General features: G+C 47.9%; 1 protein-coding gene across 11 annotated transcripts in view; it reads left to right on the top strand.

Annotated features, from left to right (window-relative positions):
- The window catches only part of Rap1gap2 (RAP1 GTPase activating protein 2), a 227,560-nt gene that overhangs the window by 108,369 nt on the left and 102,383 nt on the right, over nt 1–16,808 (top strand). Inside the window, exon 1 of one of the 11 annotated variants that reach the window (XM_006533624.3) lies at nt 8,707–8,978. The exons of 9 other annotated variants lie outside the window; for them this stretch is intronic. In XM_006533624.3, coding sequence (XP_006533687.1) covers nt 8,722–8,978 — 257 coding nt within the window. In that variant the 5' untranslated portion in view covers nt 8,707–8,721. Of the gene's footprint in view, nt 1–8,706; nt 8,979–9,679; nt 9,709–16,808 lie in introns of those variants that run through there. One more of the 11 variants, XM_006533628.3, reaches the window with a different exon arrangement.

Raw genomic sequence — 16,808 nt, 5'->3', positions numbered from 1 at the left:
ATATTCCCTCAACCTCGTATGCGTTCCTGTTTATCGGTATCTTTTTGCCAACACTTATTATTTTCTGTGCTTTTTTTTGTTTTGTTTTGTTTTGTTTTAAGCTATGGCCATCCTATTGGGTGTCACCAGCTTTTCCTTTAGGAAGGATCACTGAAGAATGGATTGGGTTAGGGGAGAAGGGATGGAGCTAGGTTAGAATGTGGCAGCTGTTGCCTGGGTGAGAGATGATGATGTAATAATGATAATAGGGTAGGGACATGGAGCAGTCTAGGAGGTGGCTGGGGATGAGGTGATATCACAGGCCCATTGGGAGGGAAGCAGAGGTTCTGGAATGACCTATTTATGTCATGTCCCCAGAGATTAGGCCAGTGCAGGCACATAGTGGGTGCTTTATTCCACAGAACAAATGCTAGCTACCCAAGGAGAAGGAATACTCTTTGGTCTATCCTATGGCACCTCCCAGGCCTGTTTTCAATAGTGTCCTTGTTGTCAGAGAAGAGAACTTAGGAGTGATTTTTGTCAGTCTGTATAATGCAGGAGACTGCAGGGTGACCTTGGGCCTGGATAGTCAAAAGCTGTAAGGATTACCCCATCTTTCATTCCTTATCTGGAAAAGAAAAAAATATTATACACACACACACACACACACACACACACACACACACACACACTCACACTCACACACTTATATATTTTGTCTGCATGAACATCTGTATACCATGTATGTGCCTGATGCCCCAGGAGGCCAGATGAGGATGTTGGATCCCCTGGGGCTGGAGTCACCATGCAAGCTGCCATGTGGGTGCTGGGAATGGAACGCAGGTCCTCTGGAAGAGCAGCCAGTGCTCATTACTGCTGAGTCCCTCTCCAGCCCCTTTCCCCTCCTTTTCATGGTGCTTGGTATGAACTGGGCTCTTGTTCATGATAGCAGATTCCCTATCACTGTAACTTCCATTCTGTCCTTATTTCAAGGTCCCTCAGTTCTTGAAGGGACATGTGGGCAGGGCCAGGGGCTGGAGAAAATGACCTTTTGTGTGGTCTGATGACCTATAGGCAGCTTTCCAGTCTTCTGTCTCTCCTCTTTCTACCCTGCTCACAATCCTCCTGGTTCTTATTCTCTCCTCCTTCCCTCTCCTGTGTTCCATAAATTTCTAAAACAGGCACATTTTTATGAATCTTACTTATCTGTCCCATCTGTAGCTCAGAGCAGGATAGAGATGTTTTGCTTCAGTGCTGGATTTCAAGCTTTGGGCATTTGTTGGCCTTGTTCCTGCTGGCTGTAGGGCAATTGGCATAAAATCTGGGTGGTTGCGTGAGGCTGGGGTTCTTGCTACTCTTGTCTCTGAAGCTCTGATAGGTGGGTAAATAGTCACTCGCCTTTCTTCCCTCATTGCCCTCTTGTCCAGAGAGATCCAGGAAGTGCACAGGAGGTTGGAGACTTCAGCCAGCCTCTGAGACACACAAAGAACTGGACAGGAAGCAGCGGCCACTTCTCTGTGTTGGTGGACAGTGGACTTCTGGCAGGCACAGCTTCTTAATTCCTCTCCCCAGAGAGATGAGCCCTTTGCTGGGCCAGTCAGGAACTGCTTGTTCAGTACTGTTGAGGTGTGTGCCTGTAGGTCTGAGGAGCACAGGGTACCATCCCTGGAAGCTTCTCCTTTGAATTACAAGTAGACTCTACTTTCTTTTGTTAGGGCCGCGGGTGTCAGAGGGCACTGAGTGTAATGCAGTCCGTGTCTTGCTTTGGGCTGGGGGAACACAGAGCAGGGGAGCATGCAGCGAGAACACAGGGCTCAGGGACTGTATGGTCCTTCCGTTCGTTCCTCCTCCCCTTCCTTTCATCCAGCATGCACAGGTGGTTCAGTTTCTTTAGCTAGCATTCAGCTTCTCCCGAGCCAGAGCCGACTCCTTCCTAGATGAGAGGAAACTTCATGCTTCATCCTGAGCAGCCTCACAGAACTGTGTTTGACATGGAAGGTGACCGTAGTAAACACATAAACACAGCCACTGAAGATTGTTATGGCTTGGCCCTCCATAGTCCCAGGGACCACATTCCTGAGTTCAATCAACCATAGATTCAAAATATTTGACATACACACACACACACACACACACACACACTCCCACAATAAGTACCCCCATACATATCCCCACACATACACCCATACCACCCATACCACACTTACCACACACACACACACACACACACTTTCACTGAATATGTGTAGACCTTTCTTCCCACTATTCCTTAAACAACATAACAACTCCATACATTTTTCCTGGGTTAGGCATTATAGGTAGAGACATCTTAAAGTGTATGGGAAGGGGCTAGGAAGATGGCTCAGTGGTAAAGAAGATTGGTTGTTCCTCTAGAGGAGATGGGGTTGATTCCTGGTACTCATTTGAAAGATCATAACTGTCTATAACACTAATTTCAGGGGATTGAATGCCCTCTTGTGCACTGTCCCCCGCCCCCCTGCCCCTAGCATCATGCATACACGTGGTTCTTAGACACACATAAAGGCAAAACACCCACACACATAAAAAAACAAAGTGGAGGAGAGGCTGTGTGTAGGATCTATGCAAACAAGCAGATAGTGTTTTGAGGGCCTGTAGCATAGGCATGCACCCTGGAAGCAAGACAGAGATGTGCGGCAGGCAGTTCCTGCTCTGAGTGCCCATAGCCTGCTATGTAAATAGGCCCATCGCTGGCAGGATCTGCCTGGAAGGCTTCTTCAAGCTTCCCCTCGGGCGGGCACAGATCAGGAGCTCTTCTTTCCACAAATAGTCTCCAGATGTTGAGAGGGACCAGGTGACTTGTGGGGCTGAACCAGTGTCTGGGAGCATGCCAGAGGCCAGCAGGGCCTCGGCCATGACCCTCTCAGAGTCCTGTAGCTGTGATTGGCTCCTCTAGTGGGGAGAGGCTCAGTGGTTCTCTCCTGTGCTTGTACCAGTTCCGTGATGAGGGGGATTAAGCTGTGTCTGCTTGCTTGGATAACTTTTTGGCTGGCTTAGGAGTGGCCTCTTCCTGCCATCATTTGGTCTTGCAAACTGGGGCACAGAGTGAATCTGGGAGGGGGAGATGGCGACCCTGGGCAGGGATCCTTCATTCTCAGTGGCTCCAGCTGCTGCTGAGACTGGCTTTAGTACCCCCGAGGGAGAAGAGCTCTGCCTCCAGGGCAGACCCTTCAGCGATACTGAAGTTGATGTATCATCTTGTCACTTAAGTGACCGGGGCAGCTAGAAATGATTCAGCAGAAAGGCCCAAGATGCCAGTCTTTTCTCAGCCCTGATTCCCTGTGGCAGGTGCTGGGTCTGCTCTCTGGGGCCTGACACTGTAGTTTGACATGTCACTTCAGAAAGACAGAAAGCAGATGTGGCAGGGCTTCTACCCCCACCTAGGCCACTTCATTAGATGCCCCTGGATTCTCTGAAAACATTTCCCTTAGGGTTCTGTATTAATATTTACAACAGAAATGTGAAGATCAAGGGGCTGGCAAGAGGGAGGGCTCAGTAGGTAAAGATGTTCGCTGTCAAATCTGAGGACCCGAGTCTGTGTCCAGGTACCCACAGGATGGTTGGGGACCCACAGGATGATTGGGGACCCACAGGATGGTTGGGGACCCACAGGATGAAATGAGAGCTGACTCTCACACAATGCCCTTTTACTCCCACATGTACCCCCTCCTCTACAGTAAATACATGTAAACAAACAATTAAAAGAAAACATAAATATCAGAAATAGAATTATAGCAATCAAGGCCTTACCCTAAGAGGTTACTACAGTGGTTTTCAACCTTCCTAGTGCTGTGACCCTTTAATGCTGTTCCACATGTTGTAGTGAACCCCAACCATAAAACTACTTTTTATTCTTACTTCCTAACTGTAATCTTGCTACTGTAATGAAGTGTAATATAAATATCTGATATGCAGGATATCTGATTTGCAACTCTGGTGCAAGGGTCAGTTAACTCTCAAAGGGGTTGTGATCCACAGGTTGAGAACCGCTGCTCTGCTACACACTTACATTCTCTGCTCTTGTGGTTTTGAGACAAATATGCACGTATGTATGAATTACATACACATATCCCAGGTTAAACTCAAACTCATAATATTCCAGATATTAATTGCATGTTCTTATACTTGAACTGTGTCCAGATATTGTCTCCTAAGTGAAGTGCAGGGGTTACAGGCTTGAAGAGACTTTTGGTAGTTGGTTAACCAGTAAGGGGGGGGGATAACATTCTCAGGCTGTCGAGTTGGCTCAAGTGGTTAAGAGCACTGCTGCTCTTATAGAGGATCCACGTTTGATTCTCAGCACCCACATGGCAGGTCACAACCATCTGTATCTTTTGACTTCCACAGGCACCAGGAAGCCACCTTGTGCTCATACATCCATGCAGGCAAAACACTCATATGCATAATAATAATGTAATTAAAAATAAATATTCTTGTAAAACAAGAAAATGGATGTGGTGCACATGTCTGTAATTTATCCCAGCTCATGGAGGCAGAGGCAGAGACAGGTGGATCCCCGTGAGTTCCAGGCCAACCTAGTCTACATAGTGAGACCCTGTAGAAAGGAAGAAACAGATGAAAAGGGTGCTTCCCATCCCAGGTCCTTTCCCAGATAGCATTGCTTTGGATCTCAGGCTTGTCTAGGAAGGTGTCCCCAGAGCATCTGAGCTACCCTTCTTCCAACAGAGGGGATAACAAATGACCCCAGGGTTTCAGCAGGCCAGGGCAGTCCACTAAAGCCCATCTTCCAGTGTCCTTTCAAATCCTAGACCTGTCCCCTAGTTATGGTTAGGCTCTGTGAGCCCTGGTTTCTTCTGTAAAATGGGAGAATTATCATCTATCTATGCCATAGACCACTGCAAAGATCAAATGAAATACTATACCCAAAGCATTTAACACAAACATGCAAATGTTAGTTGACGGATAGTGACAATACTTCTGTTATCGCTGCAGTTGGTTATGGAGAGGAGGAAGCTAAGGAGGAGCAAGAGGTTAATAACAGTTCACACTGGCAGGGAAGTGGGTGAACCCTGCCTCAGGCTGTTGACCAGAGAGCTGAGGTTGGCAGAGGTAGTGAGCAGACCGTTTGCAGTGGAGGTTAGATTCAGCTTAGTCCCTTAGCTGTCATGGTCTGGGAGCTGCTCCCAGTTCATTCAGTACCAGGCATCCTGCTAGGGTCAGACAGAGGGTGGGATCCTCTTGACAGACCCGATGGAGGGCAAGGCCCAAGGGCAAGGTAGGGGCCTCTGGGGATGGGGCTTTTTGCTTATCATCTTGAGTCTTGCTTATCCAATGGTAGTCTAGTCTTCTACCCTTTCCCTTAACCTTCCAGCCACAGTGTCTGTCAAGAGCCGCTAGATCCTCTGCTGGCTCCAATCATTCCTTCCTTAGACAGAAAGAGGTCAGAGCCCTGGGAGGAGGCAGGGCTTTGCTGTCCCTGGATTTGACTCATTGGTGGTGCCTCTGAGCATGTTATTAACCTGAGGTGGCACTTCTGGTCACTATGGACTGAGTTTTCTGAGCTTGGTTGTTCCGTCACAGGTGGAGCTCTTTGCGTATGACATTTATTGTCCAGTTATATACCATGGCCATAAGCAAAGAAAGGCAGGCATGAGCTTTGGCCTTATGCTCTGTCTCAGGGTGGAGAAACAGCTTAAGTGTCTGTCCCTCTAATGAGTGAAACAGTCACAGATAAGGAGTAACTTGTCAATTGGCTAGACCAGACACAGTTACCTTGAGGTGCTGAGTCATCACCACCAGGACAGTTACTTAGTTTCAACCAGAGATGGAAACCCCTTCTCTGAAATGTCAGTGCCGGCTTGTTCAGAAGAGCTAAGGTTTGGAAGATGGTTTTAGAGTGCAGTGAAGTTATGAAGTGACTAAGACACAGATTCCTCAACACACAGAGTCTCAGTGACAACATCTATTGGTCCATCCGATAGTCAATGTATATTTATCATAGCGTAAATATCATTAGCAAACCATGGAACAAACTACAACTAAAGTTTCTTTCCTGGGTAAGTAACTATTTTTCCTAGAATTATGGATTAATTCATGTTTCTGGGTTTCCAAAGTTAACACAGGTTTCTATGTGCCTGCCTTTATTTGTTTTAACATTGTAATTTATTCAACTATAATCCCCCCAATAGTTTTTCCCCCTGAAAGCTTGCACTTAACATATATTCTATGTCTTTTTTTTTTCTAGCAAGAGACCTTATATCTAGAACCTTCTATCCTTGAAGGGATGGCTCCCTTTCAATAGCAGCCTCCCAAGAAAGTATGTAAAAGGAAAAGCAGTTTTCAGAGCTCTTGTTCCAAAAAAGATATTTTAGAATATTGGGATTCAGCTTCCATATTTGGATGATAGTTAGTCTGGGTATAAAATTATAGATTAAAATTATTTTGAAGAGTTTTAAATCCTTGCATTCCAGAGTTGTCATGCAAAAATCTGCTGATGCATATTCATATTCCTTGGCATATATATTCCAGGGGCCACTGAATTTTTATTTATTTGTGAGTCCTGAGGCTTTGGGTAGATCTTGTGTCATTTATTATCCTGAGTTTTTGTACTGAGAGGCTCAGGATCCTAAAGTATGGGAAGTGTTCTTGTTTTGTTTCTATGATAATTTTCTCCTGTTATGGTACAATAATCATTTTACTGTGCTCATTTTCTGTGGACTGGGGATTCAGCTAGGGCACATTGAAGAGACATGCTGGTACCTTCCTCCCTCCCTCCCTCCCTTCCTTCCTTCCTTCCTTCCTCTCTTTCTCTTTCTTTCCTTCCTCTCTTTCTATTATTATTATTATTATTATTATTATTATTATTATTATTATATACCCCTGAGACAGGGTTTCTCTATGTAGACCTGGTAGTCCTAGAACTTGCTCTGTAGACCAGGCTGGCCTTAAACTCACAGAAATCCACCTGCCTTTGCTTCACGAATGCTGGGATTACAGGTGTGTGCCACCACCACCCAGCTGCCCATCTCTACTTTCACTGTATCTGGGACCTGATATTGCTGGCTCAGATGCTGGAAGTGGCTGGGGTGCCCCACTGGTGATATATGCAAAGGTCACTCATTGGCTCTGGCTCAGTTCCCAAGTTCTCTGCTTGGCATGAAATGTCCAAGATGGTTTCTTTACATGCCAAGGACTGTGGTTTGGTCCCAGAGTTGGATCACTTGGGAATCAGCTGTGTGTCTTTCTCCTTCCATACAACCTCTCTGGGTAGAGTGGCACAGCATAGCAGTCTCACCAGTCAGCCCTCACACGCTGGCTGGCTTCCTTCCTTCCTTTTTATTTTACTTTATTTTTGGTTTTTCAAGACAGGGTCTCTCTGTGTAGCCCTGGCTATCCTGGAACTCACTCTGTAGATCAGGCTGGCCTCGAACTCAGAAATCCACCTGCCTCTGCCTCCCAAATGCTGGGATTATAGGCATGCGCCACCACTGCCCAGCCCATTGTTTGCATTCTTAAGGTTCCTCTTGTTTATTTTGGTGCCATGTTAGAGATTTCCTCAGGCTTTCCCTCTGTGTTCAAGAGTGAGACACTAAGCAGTCCATTGCGAGTTTAGTGGGGGACATTGGCTTGCTGCCTCTGGGCTTCAAAGTAATGGGGGTGATAGTGGTTATTAGCAGGCTGATTTTCCCATTAGAATCATCTAGGTGTTAGCTTTTCTCAATGATTCAGTTTCCCAGGGTGATAGGGATTGAGGGGTATCATCCAGCTAGTGGGGAGGTGGGTGGGGGAGGTGCTCCAAAGGCTCAGCCTTCCTAGTATCTATTTCCACCTTATCTTTTATTCTATATTTCTGGTGCCCTCCTAGGCTCTCTAGGGTGAAGCATCCTCTTTTCGGTTACATCTTTCTCAACGATGTCACGGGCAGTTCCCATCTCGTATCCGTTGCCTGTCTTCTGAGCACCCTTTCACGGGCCACCTCTTCCTCTGTTACATTTGTTACAGCAATTCAGACCTTTTCCCCACTTTTATTTTCAGGGTGAGTGATAAATGCATGTGGTCAGCCTGACATGTCCATCACAGAAGTCTGAGCTCACGATATCTCTGTCTCTACTTCCTAAAGGAAGCAAAGGAACATACTTATCACTCATTGCAAGCGATGCTTCAGTGTGATAAATGTCGTATGTCCAAGCTGAGCAAATCACAAAGTGAACACTCACACCTTTGCAGTCCAGGTTAAGAAATGCTTGTCAGCTAGGGCAAGTGCCGATATCCTGTGCCTTTGTGACTTTGTGCTTTTGTGTTTGAGTCTGAGACTGTCCGTGACCTTGGGAGCTGGCTGCCTTTGCTCTGACCGTGATGTAGTTCTCAGCTGAGGCCAGGTAGTGTCGAGCAGAGGCTCTGACCACGTGAGAAGGGCTGCTCGGTTGGCAGTTTGCAGATGATGTGGTGAGGGTAGCAGGGCACAGGTGCAGCCGGGTAGGGATGTCTTAAGTGCTGGGGAAGTGGATCTCTGGTCTAGCAGGTGACTTGCCTGCTATGCCCTCCCTCCTTTGGGTACTTCACCTTCTCTCCTGCTGTGTTTGCTTTTATAGCCCTACCAGCTCTGCTGGGGCCACCTTTCTGGTCACCACCGATTACCTCGGTGCCCTTGGAATCTGTTTCTGGTTAGAGCTTTCCTCGTCCCACTGTGTCTGAGTCTTTATCATCTGCCTTTTGCAAACTCAGTTTTTCCCTGTCTGCATTATGGTCAAAACATCTGCCACACATATTTCTAAAAACTGGACCTTTTGCTGTTTAACCGTCTCCCTCCTCTGCAACCAAGCCCTCTCAGCTTTGCCCCTTAATGCCTTGAGAGTCCGATTCTTTCGTTTCCTTGGCCATGAGCACTGTCCGCTCCTCCCATTTCCTTCCTCTCTCTGCCTCCAGCCTTCTCTGCTGCCCTCACGTTCACTTCTTGGAGACAGGCAGAGCACCCCGACCCTGCTTTGGAGACCAGCCAGGTAGAGTTAAGATTGCTAAGTACCTGTGTTCCTCTATTTTGCTATCCTCAACCCACCTCCTCGCTCCTGTCATATTATTCAAAGGTTCCCTTTAACTGGCTCTGTTTTGCTTTAATGGACTCGCTCTTGAAGGCAACTTTGAGCCATTACCATAAAAGGACAATTGGCATGGCCTGCTCTGATTAGGTTCCTGTCAAAGCTGGAGTGTTGCAATGCAGATTGTCCCACACCATCTCGGGAGCCAGCTGGGTTGCATGCACCCCATGCAGCGAAGCAGTACAGCATGGAAGTCCCCCTTTTGCTGGAGGTGGTCAGGGTCATAAACTCTGGAACTAGATTACCCTAGTTCAAGGCTTACTCTGCTACTTGCCAGTAACATGACTTTGGGCGTTACTTACCATGTCTGAGCCTCAGTTTCCCCATCAGCACAATGAGACCAATAATATTTCACCCATGGGATGTTGGTGAGTAGTTAATGAGAAGGCCTTGTGGATTGCTGTGGTCAGCCTTTGAAGGACAGCTGCCACATTCTCTCTGATACTTTAGCTTGTCTCCCAGTAGGGCAGGCTCTCTTTTCTCTGGGCCTCACGGTACTTCCATAAGTCTATCTCTTTGTTTCTATGCAGAGACAGTTTGCCATGATTGCCAAACTCAAGCTTAGAGGGCTGGAGAAGACACAAGCTTTCACCCTGCAGTGATACACAGACCAGGCAAAGATGCATTTCTCATGGTAAAGAGAAAGACCAGTAGAATTGGTGTCAGAGATCTGGTTAGATAGGTGCAAACCCATCCTCTCTCATTCCCATGCTGGGTCTTGAGGCCCTCATTGGACTGCCCGGAGCTACCACCTGCTCATGCATGAGCTGTAATGCTTTGGTCTGTCCTGAAAGGTGCTTGCTTAGCAAAGACTCATCTTCTTAGGGAGTGATGACTTGCCTGTGTGGGTACCTCACTAGGGGTGACCCGGGGTTCACAGCTGTCTCTCCATGGCTCAGCGGCCTTATTGTGCCTCGTGCTTTCTGACTGCTCTTTCTCCTACCCTTGACCTAGTTTAGGGCTTCAAGGTTCTCCAGGGAAGGGCAGAGCTATCTGTAACCACACATCTCAGGAGATGCTGCAGCCATCTAGCCTTGAGCAAGTTTTCCCAGGTTCCCAGGTGCATATGTCTCTTGCTACCTGAGTGTGGGTTTTAGTAGAGTCCATGCCTAGCATAGCTAATGATCTTCTGTGAAACCTTCCCCACCCCCACCCCTCTACCCGATACATGGGCCTCTGCTGTTTATGCACTTATGGGAACCTATAAACTCCAATAGCTCCCTCTTCTTCTCTTCCTTTACATAGGGTCCCACCATTCAGTAAGTGCTTTGTGAATGTCTGTCTATAAATGTGTAGCCCTTCCTGACATATTCTTGTGGGGTTGTGGCTGCTCATTTCTGGCATGGTCAGTCTGAGCTGACTTCTGAGGAGAGAGGCATCCGTTATTCAATGGCTTTATAATTAGGCTATCAGATAACATCTCCCGGGTTTCTCCCAGGTGCTGCTGGTCTCTGTATCCATGAACCATGGAATTGAATTGGGGTGGGGTGGGTTGTTGTTTGGGGGAGATTCAAGTCACTGAAGGCTCAGCATTATATGCTCTGAATCTCTGTGGTGACCTTGGACTATACATGAGGGTGGGATGGAATACCTAGGTCAGTCAACCCTGCTGGGTATCCATATGTGAGCAATACGTGCTCCATCCTGTAGGGCTCATCAAGGGGGGCAGAATCTGCCCGCTTCCAGCACCGTAGCCTCTCATTCCTGTCAGTTCTGCAGGGATCCTGCCCTCCTTCCACATTGGCCCCAGCATGGCAGGATGGATGTTAGTGACCCCGCTCCTATGTACACTTGTGGCGTCTGTGCGTCCCTGTGTGCCCCAGGGATGCAGTGGGGGTTCTCACATACAGCCTCCTAGACTTGGGAGCACCCACATCCAGGTTATCCAGATTTTATATCTGTTCTTATCGCTGTCCACCTCTGTTCTCTGACTGGCTTCCTGCTCCTTCTCCATCAGACTTACTTCTTTTGGTTGGGACAACAGCAATCACCGCCATAGCTGTGGGGATCATCTGTTGTGTCTCTGTATGTACCCAGACACTGTTTTGAGGACTTTCCATGCCTTTCTCAAAATGGCAGGGTAGGGAGACTGATACCACTTCAGATGCGGAAGCTGACAGGCAGAGAGGGGAAATAGCCTGACCACATAGCTAGTCAGGGTTGATGCTGGGAGTGAAGTTCAGGCCTGTCAGACACTCACACTGGTGCTCTTGTAAGTCTGTCTCCCTCCCTCAGGCTGGCGCTCGGCTCTCTAACATGTCCAGTTAGCATGGACAGACATTTGCAGACAAGATGACATCCCAGCAAATCTGGATACTAGAATAAGGACTGGGTGGCCTGGTGGGCTGCTGCTGCTTCTAATAATTCTTCTTATTCTTCTTCTTGTTCTTCAATTCTAATTTTTCTTCTTCCTCTTCTTTCTCCTCCTCCTCCTCTTCCTCCTCTTCTTCTCCTTCCTTCTCATCCTCCTCTTCTTCTTCCTCCTCCTCTTCTTCCTCCTCCTCCTCCTCCTTCTCTTAGTTTTTTTGAGATATGATTTCTCTGTGTAGCCCTGGCTGTCCTGGAACTTGTTTTGGGGATCAGTGCCTGGACCTCACGGAGATCTGCCTGCCTCTGCCTTCTGAGTGCAGGGATTAAAGGCGTGCATCACCACACCTGGCTTCTGGTAGACTTCTTTGAGGATGAAGCCTTCACTGCCAAGTCCCTTCTGTCTGTGCTCCTCATAGCTTATCCAGTGACACACGATTCTATGCTCCTATGGAGACTAGTTCTGTAGAGGGAACAGGAGTTAAGAGTCAACTCATCCATTCTGTCTTCTCTGCAGAGGATCAAGCAGAGACACCAAGAAGTAGAGGGTCCATTCATCTGGGCCAGAGCTCAGCCTGGCTTCCAAGCTACCTCTCCTCCCCCTGTGCCTCAGGCTGAGTCCTTTTGGAGCGTTTGGTTTTGTTCTAGTTTCTAGGCCACCATTTCAGCTCTAGTCGGCTCTGTAGGGTGGGCCTTGTGAAAAGGTAGAACTCAGTAACATTTTTCCTAACTCACAACTGAGCTGCTGTGCTTATGAGTGCTGGGTGTGGGGCAGAGAGGGCCCTTTAACAGTGGCAGTGGCAAGGAAGCCCCCCTTGGCTCCGTGCATGTTCACTGCCTCTGCTGCAAAGCAGGGACACGCTCATCAGTTGGGGCCTAGGGGATCAGAAGGCAGTTGGAGAGGAGATTAGCAGTGGGAACCTTCAGTCCCACGTCCCTTGGTCCTTTTTCAAAAATTGAGATAGAATTCGTATACCATGAAGCTCGTTCTTTGAAAGTATGTGGCATTCTCCAGGCTTCAGTACATGCACAGGGTTGTACAGCCACCATGACGGTCTAGCTCTACATTTTGGCCACCCATTAGCCATGCTCTCTTTGCCTCCTCCTTCAAGGTCTTGGCAACTACTGATCTGCATTCTGACTTTGGATATGCTGGTTCTGGACCTCTCAGAACCATCTAGAGCTGTAGTTCTCAACCTTCCCAACACTGTGGCCCTTTAATTCAGTTCCCCATGTTGTGATGACCCCAGTCATAAAATTGTTTCGTTGCTACTTCATAACTGTAATTTTGCTACTGTTGTGAGTCATTAATGTAAATATCCATGCTTTCTGATGACCTTAGGCGACCCCTGTGAAAGGGTCCCAGTTGAGAACCACTGATCTAGTATGTGTCCATCTGCTACTGGCTGTTTTCATTTAGCATTACACTTTCAGGGTTTACCGATGATAGTGCAATCCATGCATCATTCCCGTTTGTGGTGAAACAATATTCCATTTTACAGACTACTTGCGTTTGGGCTATCAGTTCATCGTCTGGGACATTGGGGTCATTTCTGTCCTTTGCTCCTGTGACTCATGCTTGGTGTCCCCTTTTGTTTGGTTTTCTCGAGAAGCTACTCAGTGCATACAGCTGCCTGTATGCCCCTAGGTTGGCTAATTTGGAAAGCAAGTGTAAGTGCCCGTGGGGTGGCTGGGGAGCCGGGGTGGTAGGGATAAAGGTTTGTGAGAGCTCTCTGTCAGAGGGAGGCCTTGCACCTGGCCCCTGGGCCATCTGTTACTAGGTGGGTATTTTCCTGTTGTTGATTATTAACCAGTGGGTGGTCATGATCCTAAGAACAAATCTCCAGGGGCAAGGACTGTTGCTGTATTTGAGATGATGAAGTGTTTTCCCAGACATTTAAACAGCCGAGGTCCTTGCTTCTCTTTCTGCACTCAGAGATAGATCACCTCTTTTTTTTTTTTTTAATTTACTTTACTGGTATCTTTTTTTTTAATTAAGTGCACACCTGTGCACACACCTCTGTGTGTGCATATGTGCGTTCGGGTACCCTCATGCCATGGTTTACAGGTGGAGGTCAAAGGGCAACTTGTGGGGAATCAGTTCTTCCATTCTACCATGTGGGGCTGTTGGAAGTTGAACCTAGGTCATCAGACTTTGTGGATTTACCCACTGAGCCACCCTGCTCGTCTCAGATGGACATTTTATGAATCCTATTGGCAATGTTGTCATTGCTCTAGTCTATGTTAGTACAGAGCTTCATAGTTTTATTCCACAGTATTGCTTTTAATCCCATAGAACATTACTACTCCTGCATTTGCGTCAGGGCACAGAGGTTAGGTCACATGACAGAGTAACAGGAAGAGTCAAACTTGAACCCAGGAATCACTTGATTCTAACTGTAGGGCATTCTCTATAGTGATGTGCAAAAGACAATGTGCTGTTGCAAGGGGCCCAGGTCACAGTCTTTGAGGGTAGAGACATGGACCCTGGATGCTTAAATGGTGTCACAGGGACCTCCCAAGGACTCTGCCCAGCTTCTACTCCAGGCCCCTTTGTCCTTCATCGTTAAGACTGCATTTTGCTAAATCTTGGTGGAGGCTCTTCTGGCCACCTAGCACCTTCCTCTCTGCCCTGGGATCTCCTGTGCTTCAAAAAGCCAATCTCCCAGTAGAACGTTAACTCACTTGGCTCTGCAGTAGCCAGGATGCTGAGTGGGCTGCAATTCCAGGAACCCCTGGAGGACCCACTCATTCAGTGCCTGCATGCCTCTCTATTTCAGCCGAGAGTAAAACCTTCCTCCTCCCTTCTGCATTCTCTCCATCTTCCTCTTCCCTCCTCCTCTCCACCACCTGTCCTTATTATCAGCACCTTTCCTTATGTGTTTCCAAGGGCCCCTGGGTAAATATGGGGCCATGTGACTTTACAGCATATGTTCCTGTTTGTCTGGGCTAGTGGGAGGGCAGTTTCCAATCTCAGGTTCGTGACACTGTGGCTCCCAAGAAACTCATTACTTCTGGTAATGATTTACCTTTTGCTTATAACAAATGAGAGTGTTCAAGGTTGTCCCTGGATAGAATCACATCAATTTCACCTACGCATGTGTGATGTGTTTGCTGAGTGAGAAAGAAAGAGCAGGAACTCCACGGAGCAGGGGGCTCTCACCTTATCTTTGTGTCAGCTGGTGACTGGATCTGGCCCTGGTGTCCTGGGGGAGGCCTTGGCTCATATGTAAATGTCATTATCAAGAGGGCTAGTGCAGGACAAGGTCAGGCTCAGCAGATCAGAGTGTGGGCAGTGGGGTTGAGGTAGAAGCTGTAGTTTCACCTTCTTCATTCTGGTCTCTCAATCACAAGGCTAAGGGTAGATGTGAGAACTGGTGTATTGCTTTCCCAGGGTAGCTCTTACCAAGTACTAGAACTGGCTTGAGACAACAGACATTTCTTTTCTCAGTTCTGACATCCAATTAGATGTCAATGGAAACACAGTGGCTTGATTGTCCCCCCCCCCCACCCCCCACTGGGGGAAGGGTCCTTCCTGTTTCTTCTATTTGCTGGCATTTGGCATGATGACTTAGCATTCTCTCCATTTGCAGCTACATCACTCTTAAGTCTATCATGCCACTGTGTGATGTGGGCCTGCAAGCTTACAGTGCCTTCTCTTCTTACATGGGCACTGGGCATGTTAATGTCCTTGCTCACAGCCTCATCTGAACCTCTATCACATCTGCAGAGACTCTACTTTCAGATAAGGCCCTATTCATAGGTGCTACAGGTTGAGATGTCAACATATTTTTTTGAGGGGACACACTTTAACCAACAATAGGCATTTAGCTCTTAAATAGGAGGTAAGGATGGAAGCAAGAGTGTGCCAAGAGGAACCATGAGTGTGCCTCTGTTATAGGTATACTTGATGTTATCAAGATACCAAGGCAAGGGGGGTTCTACTGCATGAGTCAAGGCCCATGTGTACCCTGAGTCTTTTGCAGGGTAGTAGCCATCCTTGTGTCCATCTCCCATTCCCTCTGGACTCCTAGACCCACCTTGGGAGTTATAAGGAAACCGTTGGCCATGAGTGTTCTTTCCTGCCCTACTATCACTTGGGAAATCCTTCTGACTGGAAGCTACCTTGTGTGGTCCTAATCATTTCCTGGTCCTGGTTGCTGATCCAGCATCCAGCATCCAGGGGAAGCAGGTGTGTGGGAAAAGGTTAGGGATTCCTAGATCTTGGATAGTAATTGCATTTACTCTGGCACCATGGGTGTGGACATGGGACTAGATAGCATGACTATGCATTGAGTCCACCAATGGGTGGCGTGAAAATCTCATCACATCATTCTCCTTCATCCCCAGGGTTGTTCCTGGAGATTCAGGACTGCTGCCGGTTAAGGTCTAAGTCATCTCCATAAGTCATCTCCAGAGGCATGGGTGGAAGTTTTCAATTGAGCCCAGAGAATCTTATCTTCTCTCATGGAAAATTTGCCTCTTCTCTGTTCTCTGCCAGCCTCCCAGTTCCCAAAGGAGGTGCCCTTACCTTTGCCCTAGGGTACCCGAGGGTGCCATTTCCCACCCTTGATCAACCTTCTGACTTTCTAGGGATAGACTCATCAGGAGAAGCAGTGGCTGCTTGAAAGAGGGCTGAGTGGAAGAGGGAGAAGGCAGAGGGCAGAGGCTGTGCTGGGCCAGCTTTGGGAGGCAGGTGAGGGCATAGCAGTAGCCACAGCTAAGTTGATATATGGAAAGGGAGGTTGGTAGCTTGTGTGTGTCTGAATCTTGTCCTTTCTAGTTCTTGGACCAATAGCAGTCTCAATCAATAGAGAAGAGACCTCTTCCACTCCAGCTATCCTAAGTCCTGTTACCAAGGTGCAGGAAGAAGTAAGGACAGAGGCAGATGGAGGAGAGGAAGGGAGCTGGCCAGGGTGGAGCTAAACTAGATGTCCACCAGCCTCTCTGTCCTACTGCTTAGAGAACAGAACGGGTGGCCGACTGCAAGGGAAGCAAGGGGCTCTGTGCTAGACAGGATGGCCGTGTCTCTAGCCTGGTTTCTCAAGAGGTGTTAGACTGTCCTAGCCTGTGATCTTGGGCAGCCGCTATGAGACTGTATCTGGGCTCCAGGCTCCAGGGCTGGGTTTTCTCTTTGGAAAGCTGGGGAGCGTGGCTCTAGGGAATGTGGGCTTACCTCATGAAGCAGCCTGGGTTGGGGCTGTCACTACTAGGACATGGGCCAGGAAGAAGAAGAAGAGTGAGCGTTCTCTCCAGTGGGGAGTGGTGGGTCTTGGTCACTTTAACATAGACACAGGCTGACTGGTAGGTGCTTCAGGATGGGGCTCCTGTGAAGCTAGGGGTTTTAGCTGCTCAATTGTGATCTCTGTCAGTTCTCAGTACTATTGTCTTGGCTTTCCATCCTTCCCACTCTACCCCCAGGGCACA

Source organism: Mus musculus, chromosome 11 (assembly GCF_000001635.26).
Source record: "Mus musculus strain C57BL/6J chromosome 11, GRCm38.p6 C57BL/6J".
In the NCBI taxonomy this organism is placed as follows: domain Eukaryota; kingdom Metazoa; phylum Chordata; class Mammalia; order Rodentia; family Muridae; genus Mus; species Mus musculus.
This window is presented reverse-complemented; position numbering and strand designations above follow the sequence as displayed.